At 38.7% G+C, this 16,989-nt stretch overlaps 1 protein-coding gene across 4 annotated transcripts in view; it reads right to left on the reverse strand.

Annotated features, from left to right (window-relative positions):
* Positions 1-5,191: 5,191 nt before the first annotated feature.
* Positions 5,192-16,989, reverse strand: part of TSHB (thyroid stimulating hormone subunit beta) — a 39,068-nt gene continuing 27,270 nt past the window's right edge. For all 4 annotated transcript variants that reach the window (XM_055139345.1, XM_055139344.1, XM_055139343.1 and 1 more), the window contains 2 exons: positions 5,894-6,056; positions 5,192-5,468 (listed from right to left, as the gene is read on the reverse strand). In XM_055139345.1, coding sequence (XP_054995320.1) covers positions 5,214-5,468; positions 5,894-6,055 — 417 coding nt within the window. In that variant the 5' untranslated portion in view covers position 6,056 and the 3' untranslated portion in view covers positions 5,192-5,213. The remainder of the gene's footprint in view (positions 5,469-5,893; positions 6,057-16,989) is intronic.

Here is a 16,989-nt window from a genome sequence, read left to right on the forward strand (position 1 = left end):
GGAGTAATTCCTAAGTGCATGATCCAGGAGTAACCCCTGTGCATTGCCAGATGTGGCCCAAAAAGCGATATATATATATATATTAATAATAGATTTTGGTAGGGTATTTTTTGGCAGTGCCAGAAATAGAACCCAGGGCCTCACACAGGTAAGGCAAGTGCTCTGTCACTGAGCTACATCTCTGGTCCTAGTAAAGTCTTTAGAGGCTTTCTATGTATATTATTATGTCATTTGCAAATGGTGATAGTTTTATTTCTTCTTTTCAAATTCAGATTTCTTTTGTATCCTCTTCATTATGGGCTCTGACTAGGTCTTCAAAAATCATGAACTGAGTGTGTAAATACTGCCTAATACCAGATTTTTCTTTTAAAATAAAATGTATTTCATTCTTTAAAAAAATGAATGTGGCTACTATTTTGTATATAGTAAGTGGCTATATATATTTCTAGTGGCTACTATTTTGTATATAGTAATGTAGCACTGTTGTCCCATTGTTCATCGATTTGCTCGAGTAGGCACCAGTAATGTCTTCATTGTGAGACTTGTTGTTACTGTTTTTGGCATATCAAATACTCCATGGGTAGCTTGCCAGGTTCTCCGAGAGGGATGGAGGAATCAAACCCAGGTCAGCTACGTCGGCCACATGCAAGGCAAACACCCTACCCGCTGTGCTATTTTGTATATATATTTAAATATATTTATAAGAATATTATTGAGTTCTCATGAACTAGACAAATTTCTGCACTCAAGTATACCAAAGTATTCTGGTTATCTTCATAAGGTAAGTACTTCTGTCTGTAGTAGTTCTCCAGTTGGTTAGTTGTTGCTCTATGCTGCAAAAAAGAATTCCACGACTGAGTTGAACTTGCAAGAAACCAGATTTATTTCTCCATGCAATGGTATACATGAACATTTAAACAGGAGGGATCCCAATTATTGATTCAGACTGAAAGGCATTTTGTCAAAATGGCAGGCTCCAGGGGGATTTTATCACCTGCCAACTCAACTGGCACTTGTAGATTGGAAGCAAACGCCCTATCTGGATCTCAAGTAAGAAGCCTGGTGGTATGGAGAAAAGGAAGGTATGGGAAGTTATGGGAAGACAACACGAACAATTAGTATTCAAACCCCTGATTCATCTTCCACACTGAGTTGTTGAAATAAAAGTGGCTAGGATTCTAAAAGTTTTGCTTCTCATCTGTGCTGTGAAGACTCCTGATGAAGCTATGTTATAATATAGCCAATAACACTAACACCATGCTCATCATTAACCTAGCATGGTTCCACTCAACGTTGGGGAAGGTGGTCATGCTAGAGAGGTCCTCTGAATTTTGAAATATCAACACAGGGTCCTGAAAATACCATAGAAATAATTCAAGTAAAAAGTAGTAGTTGTTGAGGAGGAAAGGGAATAGCCAGGGGACAAGATGCCAGAAACATTGAAAGACTATGTCAAGAAGTGAAGAGATAAAGCATCTTATTAAACTACTAAGGAGAATTATGACTTTACAAAAATAGATATCCAATTTGTTTGTTTGTTTGGAGGCCACACCTGGTGATACTCAGGGGTTACTCCTGGTTCTGCATTCATGGATCACTCCTGGCAGTGCTCAGGGGACCAAAAGTGGTACCAGGTAATAATCCTTGGGCAGCTGCATGCAAAGCAAGTGCCCTACCCATTGTACTACCTCTCTGGCCTCAATATCTGAAACTTTTTAATTGGAAAAGTTTTAAACAATTAGGCAACATGCTTGCAGCAGTATTAACAGTTCTGCTCTTATGTACTGTCACCATCCCTCACCACCAAAGTGCCCAAGACCCTCTACCCAGACCCAACTGTTTCTTACTCGCTCATCATTCCTCTGCCCTTGGCTTTTGCACAAACAATGTCAGGAGGGTAGACATAAAGAATACACTTGGTGCCTGGGAAGCCACAGTAGGAAAGCCAGTCTCCTGGAGAGTGTACAGTCACTATCTTCCTACTTGGACCCCTTCTGAGTCTCCCAAGAGGGCAAAACTCAGGAGCCCATAGGAGCTCCTCGACAACCAGACAACAAAGTCCTAACCTTTGCCCAGGTTTTCCAGGCTTGTTGTCTGTTCTCACAGGAAAAAAATGAATTTCAGGGAAAGACAAATGGAGATGCAAAAAGTTTTATTTATGACTGAGACCTAAGCCTGAAAGCATTGTAATCTTCCACACGGTGATTTAATAAAATAAAATTTTTTTAAAAAGTTTTATTTATGAAACATGAGGGAGAGAGAGAGACAGAGAGAGTGCAGAGAACACATCCCAGAGTGAATGCAGATTGAGAAAGAGGAGAATCTGAGAAAGTAAAGGAGGACTGGAGCAGATGGTACAGATGGGTAGGGTGTTTGCCTTGCATGCAGACGACCTGGGTTCAATCCCTATCATCCTATATAATCCCCCAAGCACTACCAGGAGAAATTCCTGAGTTCAGAGCCAGGAATAACCCCTGGGCATCACTGGTTATGACCCAAAATGCAAAATAAATAAATTAAATAAATAAATAAATAAATTTTTTTTTTTAAAAAAAGAAAGTAAAGAAGTTAGGCACCTCAAGTTGGGATGCAGGTGACACCCAGGAATGAAGTACATCCAACAAGAATGAAGAGTACCTATGAAAACAAAGGTAAAAGAGAGATTTGGGGGTTGCGGTGTGGCTCAATTGGTAGAAGACAGCCTTGTATATGTAAGGCCCTGGGTTCTATTCTTGGCACCAAATGGACCCTTGAGTGTGAGTCCCCATAAAAAATAAAAATATAAAAAGAGATTTTCATTACTTGAATTTCCTCTTATGAGGAAGTCTCATGCTTTTATTTGCCAATATATCCATCTGGTACCTTCTTTTACTCTTCAAAGTGTTTGGCCAGTGGAAAAACAGAGATTGCTTCTGCATTGATTCCAAATTCATTTAGCTATGAAAGAACACTTTTGTATTTCAAAGTCAAATGTGGAACAAGAGGAACTTTTTTCTTAAAGCACAGATTCTGAACTTTCCTCTGCCAAGTCCACTCCCATAATAAGCTTTAGGCTCAATTTAAAGAACACATCAGAGGGGCTGGAGAAATAGCACAGCAGATAGGGCGTTTGCTTTGCATGCGGCCAACCCAGGTTCGATTCCCAGCGTCTCATATGGTCCCCGGAGCACCGCCAGGGGTAATTCCTGAGTGCAAAACCAGGAGTAACCACTGTGCATTGCCGGGTGTGACCAAAAAAAAAAAAAAAAACCAAAACAAAACAATAAACAAATAAATAAATAAATAACACATCCAAAAATGTTCTAAGTTTCCATCTTTCCCTTCTTATACAAGCAATTGTTCCTCTCCTTCCCATTTTAAACTCTGTCCACTCATTCTCCTGCCTGTAAACTAAGTACCAAAATTCTTCACACCAACATTTCCATATTCCCAAGTTTCTGTATGCAATGGAAGCAAGTATTGGTCATGCCCATCCCTAAACTCTCTCCTAAGGATTCTTGGAGAATCCTTCCACTTTCAGGACCAGTATAATGTAAGTTGTACATTCATCTGTTCCAAGTGGATTGCCTTTCCTGGGAGGAATCAAGTGCTCACAATGCTCCCACTCCAGAACTCTGTGGTCTGGACTGGTAGGAGCTCACCACACGGGTATAGGCCTCACCTTCTCCCTTCATTTTAAGGAAGCCCTTTTCACTGCTGCTTTCTTAGCTGGACTCTTCAGAAGGGGCCTCCATAAACCTCTCAGCTCAAGTCCTTGGAAAATCTTTTTCAGATTCTAAAACAGCCATGTTTCTACTGCCAGCTAGGTTTGAATATGTGTCTTCTTGCTCTGCTTAAGATATTTATTTGGGATACCATTTTTAGAGGAGTTATTCTAATCCAAAAGTTCTGTGTCCATGTTACCGAGTGTTCTAAGAGCCCCCAGGTCCCTCTGCTAAACATTTGGAGACTGTACCAATATGAATATCTGATGAAAATAACTTATGGAAACAATGTGGGTTCCTGGCTTTGTTATAAAGGTCAGCTATGCACTACACTGTGATAGGAGGGTTTGGCACTAACCTACAGCATTTCACTGCCAGCAGCCCATCCCCAACTCCCATGTCACTGGATTGGCATTTACAAGATGCCTGACTGAATAGACTTAGAAGCTCTGAAATACAGCAAAGTCAATTGGCCTATATGCCACTGATTTTTCACCTGGAAGTTGGCAGTGGGGATGGAGAAAAAGGGACAAACATAGGATAAATGGGTATTTTTCAGATCAAGTCTACAGGGCACAAAGCCTCTCTCATTTCACACATCTATTGAAGACAAACTTTTGTGAAATGTACTTAAGGAAGGAAAATTTAATTGGGCAGAAGTTTACCAAATACATTTACCAGAAACAATTTTTAAATATAAATTCGGGTTTAGATTAGAATTTAGGATTTCATTTTACCCTATTAAATGCTTTAACCCGTCCCTCCTATCCCTAAAATCTTTCATAACTGTACTCATTTTTGCATGACATCAGAAGTCAAAACAGCCCACGTTGCTTTTGGTGTAAATTCTGGAAAGTATCTCCTATTACTTGAAGGATTTAGAAAGGATTTAGACTGTCATATGTAAAATGATCATGGCCTCTTTTCCAGGCTTTTGGAATAAAGCTATCCTAAATCAGTTGACCCACCAGAGTAATTAAATTAAAGATCATAGTTCACATATTGTGTCCTGACTTTTGGTGTCATTTCATCTTGTGGTTTGAATGACTGGGCTAAAGTACTATATTGTTGATTGCACATATTCCTGACTCACCACCTCCACTCAAACCTACGCCCAGCCTTTGCATATGGGTATTACCAAATACCCTGATGCCACTGTTCCTTTAGCTGCTTTCACATTATCCTTTCCTTCTAACCGTGTGACATTCCCACCATCATATTTTTATGTCAAAAACTACTTTTGTGTTCATATGTTAAGAGAACTCGTACAGGCCTCCTTCAGGAGGGACTTTTGTTACTACTTCATGACTCTCTTCTCCATTTTACCTGAGTAGTGGCCTTCACTAAAAACCATCCTTCATAGGCACTAGAAAAACTTCTCTTCTAAAGTGCCTGGGGTCCCAAACGTATGTACAAACCTGAAATGAATGAAAATGTACACCATTTTGTGAAATATATTTGTTATTTTATTAGTTTCAGAACAGGTTGCAAATTACAGCACTATTGCAGTTAGGTGGAGAGTTCTACCATCTGGAGCTTCTGAGGTTTGGTACAATAGTTGGTCTTGATAGTCTCGTGTACACAGTCACTGTAGTCAGTATTACACTTGCCACACTTGCAGCTTAGAGCTACAGGATAGGAGAAATAAGGAGCAATATGCTGTGGACATCCTGGTATTTCTACAGTCTTGTACATAAAGTCTCTGTATGTACAAACATCTTGGGATAGAGCATATTTGGGAAGAAACATCTTGCCATTGATATCCTGAAGGAAAAAAAACATAAAAGACAATATGATATGACAGGAGTTTAGAAAACATATAGAATGAAAAATAATTCACTTATATTGTTGCCCGTAGGACTCCAGAGAAATTCTTAGGGCTATTTCCCTAGTAGCAATTGAGTATATATTGAACCCCATAAAGATGGGACTGATGCCCACCTCCCCTTTATCCTAGTTTGAAGATGTGGTTTAAATAAATTTGTGAAGTAAATGTGTTAGGAAATTATCTGTACTTGATGCACTGAATAGATTTACACACTACTTTAAACTAAACACTCTCCTTCTAAGGCACTAATAAACATTAGGTTAAAGATATAAGGCTGTGATTTTTATCATTTACTTTCAGAACAGAACCAAGTCTCAGTACATCTGATTTACAGCTAAAAGAAGTGAGATTAACTACATACCCGTGTCATACAATATCCAGCACAGATGGTGGTGTTGATGGTGAGGCAATAAGCACACTCTTTCCTTTCTACGTGCATCATATACTCAGTTGGAAAACAGAAAGACATTGCTTGCCCACATGAAAGTCCCAAAAGTACAGACATCAGGAAGATAGCCATCATGCTAAAGCAAAGATAAAATTCAAGAATTGATTACATGTATCCCTTAGGAAATTCAGAAGCAACATTCACAAGAAAAGAAATTTATTGATATGTGTATAACCACACCTTTATCAAATGCTTACTTGTAAGCCTTGTATTAGGTGTTTCTACATAGAACCTTCAATTCACTTTTCTTTTTACCCTTAATTGTGGCTAGGAGCCATATACCCCAAAGGTGTAGTAGCTCTTAAAGGAAAGGTGCTGCTTACAAAGGACACTTAGTTCCACTAAGCAGTGAAGTGGCAAGCTTGCAAGCCTACCAAAAAGGTGACAGACATATATATTAATTTAAAAATAATTCATTCAGTGAAAAAATCATAATACCAGGCTCTATAATTTCAGTAATGTTTTTTTCAACCCAGCCTTAAAAGGTCAGCAAACTAGTTAAGGAAGATGAGATAAAGATAGATAATGTGTAAAGGAAAGTCAGCTAAACTTATTCCTAACCCAGAAAACTAGAACTTGCCCATACATAAGGTATTCCCTTGAGGTTGAAAACAGCTAGTTGAGTTGGGTAAATTTGACTTAAATATTTTACTCAGAAGATATATGGAGCTCATTATCTAAAAATGATTACAAAGGCAAAAAAGAAAACGTGGATTCACATGTGAGTACAATACAATAAAAAGTCAGATCCACGTGGGTTACTTTGTAAAGCAAAATAAATTTTGGTTGCTTGGAAGACCATAGAGGGTACACTGTGCTTCAGACAGAAGGAGAATATGAATATCAGATTCTGTCTGACAGAGAGTTTGCATCAGTATCAACTGGCATCACAACAAGCAGGAAAATGATATGATAGAATTCGTTTTAGTTCTATTAGTCTGATTAAGTTTCAGACTTTTGGGTGTAAGTTGATAACTTTAAAGATCAAGAAGATTCTTTTTTCATCTTACAAATATTATAGGTCAGCTAGGTATATTTGATTTCTTCCCCTTCTCAAGTATCACTGTGAGAGAAGAAAATACACATCTTAGTGGAGCAATACAGTTATCTTTGAACACAAACTTATTTACTTATTCTAATAGATTAAATTCACTAGACATTTTTTAATCACTCATCAAAAATATGAGTTTTCTAAACTCTATAAATTCTATCCAAAAGCATCATCAAGCTACCATGCTATTACCACCCATTAACTGAAATCTCCTAGACTCAGTCTCAGTTAAACAAAGTTTTATCTTCAATCAATTTATAAGAAAATATGAAAATCATATTCAACAGACTACCAGAGATTTATTTTAAATATCAAATTCCAGAGAGAATGAGACTCACAGGTAGACAAACACATAGTAAACATTTGAACCATCCGTGGAATGAATAAACTATGGTCCTTGATCTTAAAAGTAGACAGTCTAGTGGAAGTAATAAGTGTGAACACAAATAGCAAAAGTGCAACTTGTCTTAAGCACTCTAAAAAGGATCACATTTTGATTCTAGGTCCCACAATTACATTATCCCATTTAAAAGCATTTTCTGGTGGGCCAGAGAGATAGTACAGTGGGTAGGACACTTGACTTGCATGCAGTCAACCCAAATTCCATCCCTGGCACCCCCGTGGTTTCCTGAGCACTGCCAGAAGTGATCCCTGAGATCAGAGTTAGGAGTAAACCCTGAGCATCACTGGTTATGGCCTAAAAACCAAAGGAAAGAAGGGGAGGTGTGTCCTGTGAGCTGGATCGATCTTACACGCAGCTGACGAAGGTTTGATCCCCAGCACCACATATGATTCCCCAAGTCCCGCCAGGAGCGATCTTTATTTTTTTTTTATCACACCCGGCGATGCACAGGGGTTTCTTCCTGGCTCTGCACTCAGGAATTACCCCTGGCGGTGCTCAGGGGACCATATGGGATGCTGGGAATCGAACCCGGGTCGGCCGCGTGCAAGGCGAACGCCCCACCCACTGTGCTATTGCTCCAGCCCCAGGAGTGATCTTTAAACAGAGACAGGAGTAAGACCTGAGCACCGCTGGGTATGGCCCAAAGACTAAATAAACAAAAAAATAATAATAAAGGGTCTTCTGGTATTTCTTTTCTTTTTGGGTCACACCTGGCGATGTACAGGGGCTATTCCTGGCTTTGCACTCAGGATTTATTTCTGGCAGTGCTCGGGGAATGCTGGGATATGAACTCGGGTGAGCCATGTGCCAGGCAAATGCCCTACTCACTGTACTATCATCCACCCCTTATGGTACATTTTTAAAATTAAAAATGTGGCTGGAGGGAAGGTGACAGTGGTGTTGGGATTGGTGTTGGAATATTGAATGCCTGTAACAAATCATCATGAACAGCTTTGTAAACCACAGTGTTTAAATAAACTGTGTGTGTGGGGTGGGGGCACTTTGCTCATTTAAGCATTCCATAGTTTGTTGTCTAGATGTTCCAATTAGAACAAGAAAATCATTGCTGATAAAATCTGGCTCTCTGGAATAGTTGAACAACGGGACTTCCTCTATGGAATGGATCCTCACCATCTCAGGAGACCCTTTCCAGCAGGTGAATGACCTAAGATATTCTCCTATCATGACAGTATGGATCTTGCCTACAAGTCAGCTACTGAGCTTTGGGTGTATGAAATCATTAACCTCCTATATTTTAGCTTTGCGATCTTTAGTGTGTGGTGCCCTAGAAGTGAGAATATTGGTCCTGAAGTTAAATAACAGAATTCTACTTCAAGATGTCTCATGGATCTATGAGAAATTGATGAAAATATTTAGTTTGTTTGGGCCTTACTTCCCTGTCTGAAAAGCAGAAGATCCAGATATATTTGGTTTGTTTCAAACTGTAGGGTTAAGAACAGCTCTAGAAGTTTTACCTATAATCATATTTATTATACAAAGTATATATTTTTCAAGCTTCCCTTAAAATAGAAAAAAAATCAATTTAACTAAAAAATAGAAGTGCTGAATTACCAATAATAATAGCTCTTTAAATTTGTGGATCAATCAAAAAAAGACAAGAAAAGAAAAAAAGAAGAAAACAAAACAAAACAAAAAAGATAAATTTGTGGATCAAAAACTGTTAAGAACTATTTTTTTCTCCTTTATTGAAAATAGTAGGGGCTGGAGTGATAGCGGGTAGGGTGTTTGCCTTGCACTCGGCCAACCCGGTTCAATTCCCAGCATCCCATATGGTCCCTGAGCACTGCCAGGAGTAATTCCTGAGTGCATGAGCCAGGAGTAACCCTTGTGCATTGCCAGGTGTGACCCAAGAAAGCAAGAAAAAAAAAAGTAAAATTTTGCCCATGGAATCTTCTTGAGCCTGAATTTCCTCATCTATAAAAGAAAGGCTTAGAACCAGTAGATAATCAGGAAATTATCTTAAGCAAAAATAGTCTGTGATTCTCTGTGATAAGTAACTGTCAGATCCCTAATTTAAGAGCAAGTCACCTAAATTCTATGTCCAGATTTCAATGTACTGCCTATAAATAAGCAATTTAATATCTCTACCTTTATATTTTCAGATGCTTCTGACTTGAGTCACAAAAATATTTAAAATAATTCATGTTAAGTTTTAGGAAAGCCATAGAATAAAGACTATGATGTTATGTAATACTGCATAAATAATTTATTTGCTATATTTATATGTCACAATTGCTCCTTTATTGTTGCTTAGATTCTCATCTCTACAATTTAATTATCTCTTTTAGATTTGTTAAGCACCTAATCACAGAAGACCTGATTTTGCCCTTTGCTGATATGCCCTTTGCTACAGCGTATAACTTTTGTGGGTTTTGTTTTTTGTTTTGTTTTGGGCAACACCTGGCAATGCTCAGGGATTTCACCTGGATCTTCAGTGGGAATCACTTCTAATGGGGCTCTAAGGAGCATATGGGATGCTGGAGATCCAAGCCCCGTCGGTCACGTGTGAGACCCTACTCTCTGTATATTGTTCCTGCCCTGGTGATAATAGTTTCTTAATCTCTACAGTTTCTTTATCTCTTTGTTTCTTATTCTACTGTTTTTATTTTTACTTTTATTCCTTTGCTCTTAATAAACACATTTCTCTCTGTTTATGATTTCGGTTGCAAATTTTTCTCTCCCAATCTATTGTTATATTTTGAAAAGAATCAATTGCCCACTCTATGAACAATCTAGACACATCACTGAAACATATTTTCTAGAGAGAAAATGTATGATAAAACAGATGTATGCATAGAAGATTATCCAAAAGGTTTAGCTATTAAACAAGTAAAAGTAATATAAAGTCACCCCTTGCAAATACTCAGAACTGAATTTACCCTATGCTTTACTAAAGTACATCATATCTTAAATAGCATTAATAACTGACAGAATGTAATATACAGATTAATAAATGATAAAAAGAAAATATTGAATCAAAATGTAAATAGGAAGAGCAAACTGTGAATATTAATCATTTTTCTTTAAGGAACCAGCAAATCCTTTAAGTCAATACAATTTTTTCTTCTTTTGATATATGTACTTCATACACTTTCATCCACTATTGTACACAAGTCTAGACCCATAATTGAAATTGTACAGCCAATCAAAACAAGTTATTACTCAGCATTTTCTGGTTTTGAATATGTGCTACACTGTGAAAGGAAACAAATGAAGATAAGAACATTTTATTTTAAAAAGACTTCATAGCATAGACACCTACCTTCCTTTGCATTGGTGAGTTGGTGCTGTGCTGACCCAGACTAAGTGCTCTAAGTTCATTTTATACCCTTGACGATAATACCTCTTTGATCTTGTTTATATAATTGCATTTGAATCACTGCTTTCTTATCTAAAAGACATCTACTGAAAATTCATACTGAACCCCAAATAAAATGTGTTTAGACAAACAATTTCACAACATCTTCATCTAGAAACTCTGACATTATTGCAGCATGAAGATTTCCTCCTCGTATTTCAAAATAAAATTATCCACTTAAATTCATTCTTTGTTAATATTTATTAACATTAACAAAGAACATAAAAGGAGAGAAAAATAATGAAAAATGAGCCATGACATCATCTAAGAAAGTGTTGGTAATAAAACTTATTTGGGGTTTGAGTGCCCCAAATTTTACTCAAATATTCATTTTGAGACATGTATAATTATGGCTTATCTACACAAAGCTAAAGCAATTTTTCTGTGGAACTTCAAGGCAATTGGCATATATGTTACCAATTAAAACAAAACTTAAAAAATATATATTTTTCAGAGCACCTAAGTTTTTTCTTTGGACTTGAAAAATTAAGAAATAAAATGTATATGTGGGAAACAATTGCCATTTAAGCAAACAGCCAAAGCCAACAGTATCAGGCTGACTTAGAGCATATGCCGAGCCTACTTGACCTCTCTTTATTTTTCTTTTTAAAAAATTTTAATGTAGAAAAATCCCAAAATTGCTGATGCAGTTCTAAAATTAAAATTGGTTGGATAAGAAGTTGCAATATTAAAATCAATAGATCTAGAAAATCAATTTATATGAACATTATTGTATCTCATTGCAGGGCTGTTAAACCCTTGTCTGAAAATTTAAGCTGAGATGTTACGTGGCTACATCCCTGATGTGAGACACCAGGATCTGTGATCCCGGTCAGGGTGCTGACTCTGTTTCTACTGTCCTTGGAGCTTGACTTCTCTTTATTATTCATATATTTAAAGGTAATTTCCATGTTACTTTAACAGCACTTTCATATATTAGTATTCAATTAATCATGACTAATTTCCAATGGTTAAATATTTATTTATTTTGTTTGGGGGGGGCACACCTGGCAATTTTCAGGGCTTTCTCCTGGCTCTGTGCTCAGGGATCACTCCTGGAAAAACTTGGGGGTACCATATGAGTACAAGATGAGTACCCTCCCCACTGTACTATCCTCTAGCCCCAACATTGATTTATTTGACAAGTATTTACTCACAGCTTCTAGTGTTCAGTAGTCAATCAAACTTGAAAATACAGAAATCTCCCATTGTCCTCAGGGGAGGAAATCCTATCTCCACCACATCCCTCATAATTTGTTTTCTCTCTCCAGTTTTACCCTTTATTGTTTCCCACCCCACTCCCTATGTTCCTCAGTCCTCCATCATTTCTGTATTCGTCAGCCACACTAAACTGAGTTTCTCAAATTACACATCCTTGTCCCTCTTTATTTTATTCTCTCTCTCTCTCATACTCTCTCTCATAACCAATCCAATCCCCACTCATCTCATTTCATTACTACTCATTTTTCATGACCTAACTAAATACTCTTTCTGCAAAACCTTCCCTGGTTCCCCAGAGCTTTCTTGTTAGTGGTTTTGAGAGAATTAGCAAAAATATACAGAACATCTGGCACATAGCAGATGCTCAATGAAATCATAGCTCCAGTTACAAATACTAATTCCAGTAGTTATAAAAGTAGTAAAAAATAGGAATGGGTACAGGCAAATCTTCCTAGAAAGGTAACAGAGGGACACTATAGGATATATATCATAAATAAGCATTTCAGGCACCCCCTCCCCAAGTTTAGTAATATGAGCTGCTATGTAGTAAAAGGACTTTGATAGAGGTCAAAGAGCTAGTACACTGCCTTGCATGAGGTCAACCCCAGTTTGATCACCAACATTACATATGGTCCCCTGATCACGTCAGGGAATGATCCATGAACACAGAGTCAAGAGTAAGTTCTGGGCACTTCCAGATATGTCAGTAAATAAATAAATAAACAAATAAATAAGTAAGTAAAACCTTGGGGCTGGAGTGGTAGTACAGTAGGTAGGGCGTTTGCTTTGCACGCGGGTGACCTGGGTTCGATCCCCAGTATCCTATATGGTCCCCCAAGCACTGCCAGGAGTAATTCCTGAGTGCAGAGCCAGAAGTAACCCCTGTGTATCACCAGGTGTGACCCAAAAAGCCAAAAAAACAATAACCAAAAGAAGAACTCTGGCAATAAAAAAAGTGAAAATGAACTTGCCCCAAAAGATGTTATAAAACATTATTGAAGAGAGGGAGATTTCACTCCTCAGTAGGGTCAGCATAAAATTTTCCTATAACTCTTTAGTCAAACCTTATAACAAAGGCCAGCTTATTCATAGAATTATCTTATATATAACTTTTATATGTAAATTCTTTTCTCTTTTTTTTTAATTGAATCACCATGTGGAAAGTTACAAAGCTTTCAGGCTTAAGTCTCAGTTACACAATGCTCGAACACCCATCTCTTCACCAGTGCACATATTCCACACCAAGAACCACAGTAAACCTCACCCCCACCCCTTCGCTCTCCCAGCCCCCCACCCTGCCTATGTAGCTGATAAATTTCACTTTATAATACTCTATTGAGATAAAATTTTTAAATAAATCTATCCCTCACTATATTCAAAAAAGAAAGAGAGAAAGAAAGAAAGAAAGAAAGAAAGAAAGAAAGAAAGAAAGAAAGAAAGAAAGAAAGATAAGAAAGAAAGAAAGAAAGAAAGAAAGAGAGAGAAAGAGAGAGAGAGAGAAAGAAAGAAAGAAAGAAAGAAAGAAAGAAAGAAAGAAAGAAAGAAAGAAAGAAAGAAAGAAAGAAAGAAAGAAAGAAAGAAAGAAAGAAAGAAAGAGAGAGAGAAAGAAAGAGAGAGAAAGAGAGAGAAAGAGAAAGAAGGAAAGAAAGGAAGGAAGGAAGGAAGGAAGGAAGGAAGGAAGGAAGGAAGAAGGAAGGAAGGAAGGAAGGAAGGAAGGAAGGAAGGAAGGAAGGAAGGAAGGAAGGAAGAATAAGCATTTCAGGCACCCCCCTCCCAAGTTTAGTAATATGAGCTGCTATGTAGTAAAAGGACTTTGATAGAGGTCAGAGAGCTAGTACACTGCCTTGCATGTGGTCAACCTCAGTTTGACCAGTCAACCCCAGAAAGAAAGAGAAGAAAGAAAGAAAGAAAGAAAGAAAGAAAGAAAGAAAGAAAGAAAGAAAGAAAGAAAGAAAGAAAGAAAGAAAGAAAGAAAGAAAGAAAGAAAGAAAGAGGAGGTAGGGAGGGAGGGAGGGAGGGAGGAGGGGGAGGGAGGGAGGAAGGGAAGGAAGGAAGGAAGGAAGGAAGGAAGGAAGGAAGGAAGGAAGGAAGGAAGGAAGGAAGGAAGGAAGGAAGGAAGGAAGGAAGGAAGGAAGGAAGGAAGGAAGGAAGGAAGGTGAGCTTGCCCAATTTAACTTGCTTCATATGATTCCAAGCAAGAGACTAAGGTAAGAATACAGTACGTGTAAGAGTATAAGATGTTAGTTTCTTTTTTGTTTTTGTTTTGTTTTGTTTTGCTTTTTGGGTCACACCCAGCGCTGCTCAGGGGTTACTCCCGGCTCTGCACTCAGGAATTACTCCTGGGGGTGCTTGGGGGACCATATGGGATGCCGGAGATTGAACCCAGGTCGGCCACGTGCAAGGCAAACACCCTACCTTCTGTGCTATCACTACAGCCCCAAGATGTTAGTTTCTAATGGAACTAATGATTCTGGAATAAAAACATTGCTTCTCTTCAAGAGAAATTTGTTTGAAATCTCTTACTATTTAAAAGAATCTAGGCGGGGCTGGAGCAATAGCACAGTGGGTAGGGCGTTTGCCTTGCATGCGGCCGACCCGGGTTCAATTCCCAGCATCCCATATGGTCCCCCGAGCACCGCCAGGAGTAATTCCTGAGATGCAGAGTCAGGAGTAACCCTTGAGCATCACTGGGTGTGACCCAAACAGCAAAAATAAATACATTAATTAATTAAAGAATCTAGGCATGGGGGCCAGAGAGATAGTACAGTGGATAGTACCGCCTTGCATATTGCTGACCCGGGTTTGATTCCTGAAATCCCATATGGTCCCCTGAGCGCTACCAGAAATGACTCCTGAGCGCAGAGCTAAGAGTTGGTCTTTGTTCTTTAGCATATTATGAGATCATTAATGGGGCACCTTGCAGCATCCTTTTTTATTTAATTGAATCACTATGAGATCGACCACCACAAAGCTGTTTATGATCAGGTTTTAGTCATAGAGTGTTCCAACACCCATCCCTCCACCAGTGTACATTTCCACCATCAATGTTCCCAGTTTCCCTCCCATCACCCCTATTGCCTACCCCTATGGCAGGCACCTTTTCTCTCTCTCTCTCTCTCTCTCTCTCTCTCTCTCTCTCTCTCTCTCTCTCTCTCTCTCTCTCTCTCTTTCCCTCCCTCCTTTTGTCTATTATGGTTTGCAGTACAGGTGCCAATAGGTCATTGTGTTTATTCAGGAATTCAGCATTCTTATTGGAAAGGTACGTCTGGAGTATTTTTTTAATGTGTTTCATTCAGTGTGTTGGACATATTATATTAGACTTCTCTGTAGTGATTTTCAGTTTTCTTACTATATTCTTCAGATCCTTAATTTCTCATTGACGTTTACTTATATTTTCTCTTTCCTTGTTAGATCTCTCCTCTCCTGTATCCTTCATGTCAGTGAAAAACCTAATCATTGTTGCTTTGGAGCCGTCATTTGGGAGATCACATGGGGCTTGGGTCCTTCCAAGGTTTCTGGGGCCATCCATCTGTGCATGTCAGTTCCTCCACGTCCTCAGCGTGTCTGGTCCAAGGGCACCTTCCCATCTCTTGAGTGTTTCTCAATAGGTTCAGCTCCTCCTGAACTGGGGAGGGTCAATATTCAGGCAGGACCTACCTACTATGAGAGTGATAGGGGTGGCTCAGTTCTCGAGTTTGTAGGCTCCCTCCTGAGGTAGAGTGTGTAGGTTCTCACAAGTTCTGCCTGTGGGCAGGGATGGCCAGTATGTCTCTCCTGAGGCAGAGACCGTCCCAGACCTTTTACGACATCCTGACTAGCAATAACCCCAAACAATAAATAACAATGCACCCATATCAGAATTAGAAAACAGTTCTCAAAGGAGCTTAGAAATTTGAGACAATAGTCATCTTTCTGTAAGGTGCCAAATAAATGACAATGTATGCATACAATAGAATATTTGTGCTATTATTAGGAACAAGTGATTGATATGCGGTAATAACAATGGATAAAAGTCCACCAAATAATTATGCTATGTGAGGAAAGGCAGATAGCCTTCAAATAAGAGTTTTTAATCAAATGACTAAGGGATTATGTGATTAGTCAAAAGATTCAGTTTATGTAAAACTCATAAGGCAGATAAGTGGTAGTCTGGGGATAGGCTTGTGTGCTTTTATACACATATCTATAAAAAATATTTCCCTCTAAGATTGGTTGCCTCCTATTTTGAACTCCATCCAATGTGGTACAGTACTCTTGGTATGGGTAGGTGTGTTCCATGAAGTGTTGTGCGGCTGTGAATGCGGCCGTGTGGTCCAGGAATAGGTTCACTTTTGGGTAAGGCTCAGCCTGAAGTGTGTGGGGAGTGGCTGTGAGCATGGCAGCGGTTGAGTTCTGGAGGTTTCAGGCTGCTGGGTCCCTTAGGGTGGGGAGGGCTCTCACTAGCCCCCCTCTGGGACCCAGAATGAAATAGCCTGGCGTGGGGTCTGGTGGCATGTTATAGCGAGCATTATCTTATGCTCCCTTCCGGGAGAGAAGGACATGCGATCTGGATGGTGGCCAATGACAAGATGTTAGTTATCTCTTATAGAAGGGCTTAATGGCACCTGATCTTCATATTCTTTACTCTAAGGATACTTTTTGTAGCTTTTTCAGCAGTTTTTCATAACAATACAAAATACATTATTTCAGTTCTGCTTTGTGGCAGGGATTGGGGTTTGGGACGGAAACATCCAAACTATGGTGGTGGGAAAGTGTCATGGTGGTGGGACTGGTGTTTGAATATTAAATGTAATCAAATATTGTGAACTACTTTATAATTTTTTAAATAATTAAAAAAATTTTTTTAAATTGTCACAGAAAAATATTACACAGCAGACAAAACTGTTGCATAAGCCCCTGCTTATGGCGCTCTTGATGGCAGCCTTAGAAAACTAGCATATGTGTTTTATAATACA

This window comes from Sorex araneus, chromosome 5 (assembly GCF_027595985.1).
Source record: "Sorex araneus isolate mSorAra2 chromosome 5, mSorAra2.pri, whole genome shotgun sequence".
Taxonomy (NCBI): Eukaryota; Metazoa; Chordata; class Mammalia; order Eulipotyphla; family Soricidae; genus Sorex; species Sorex araneus.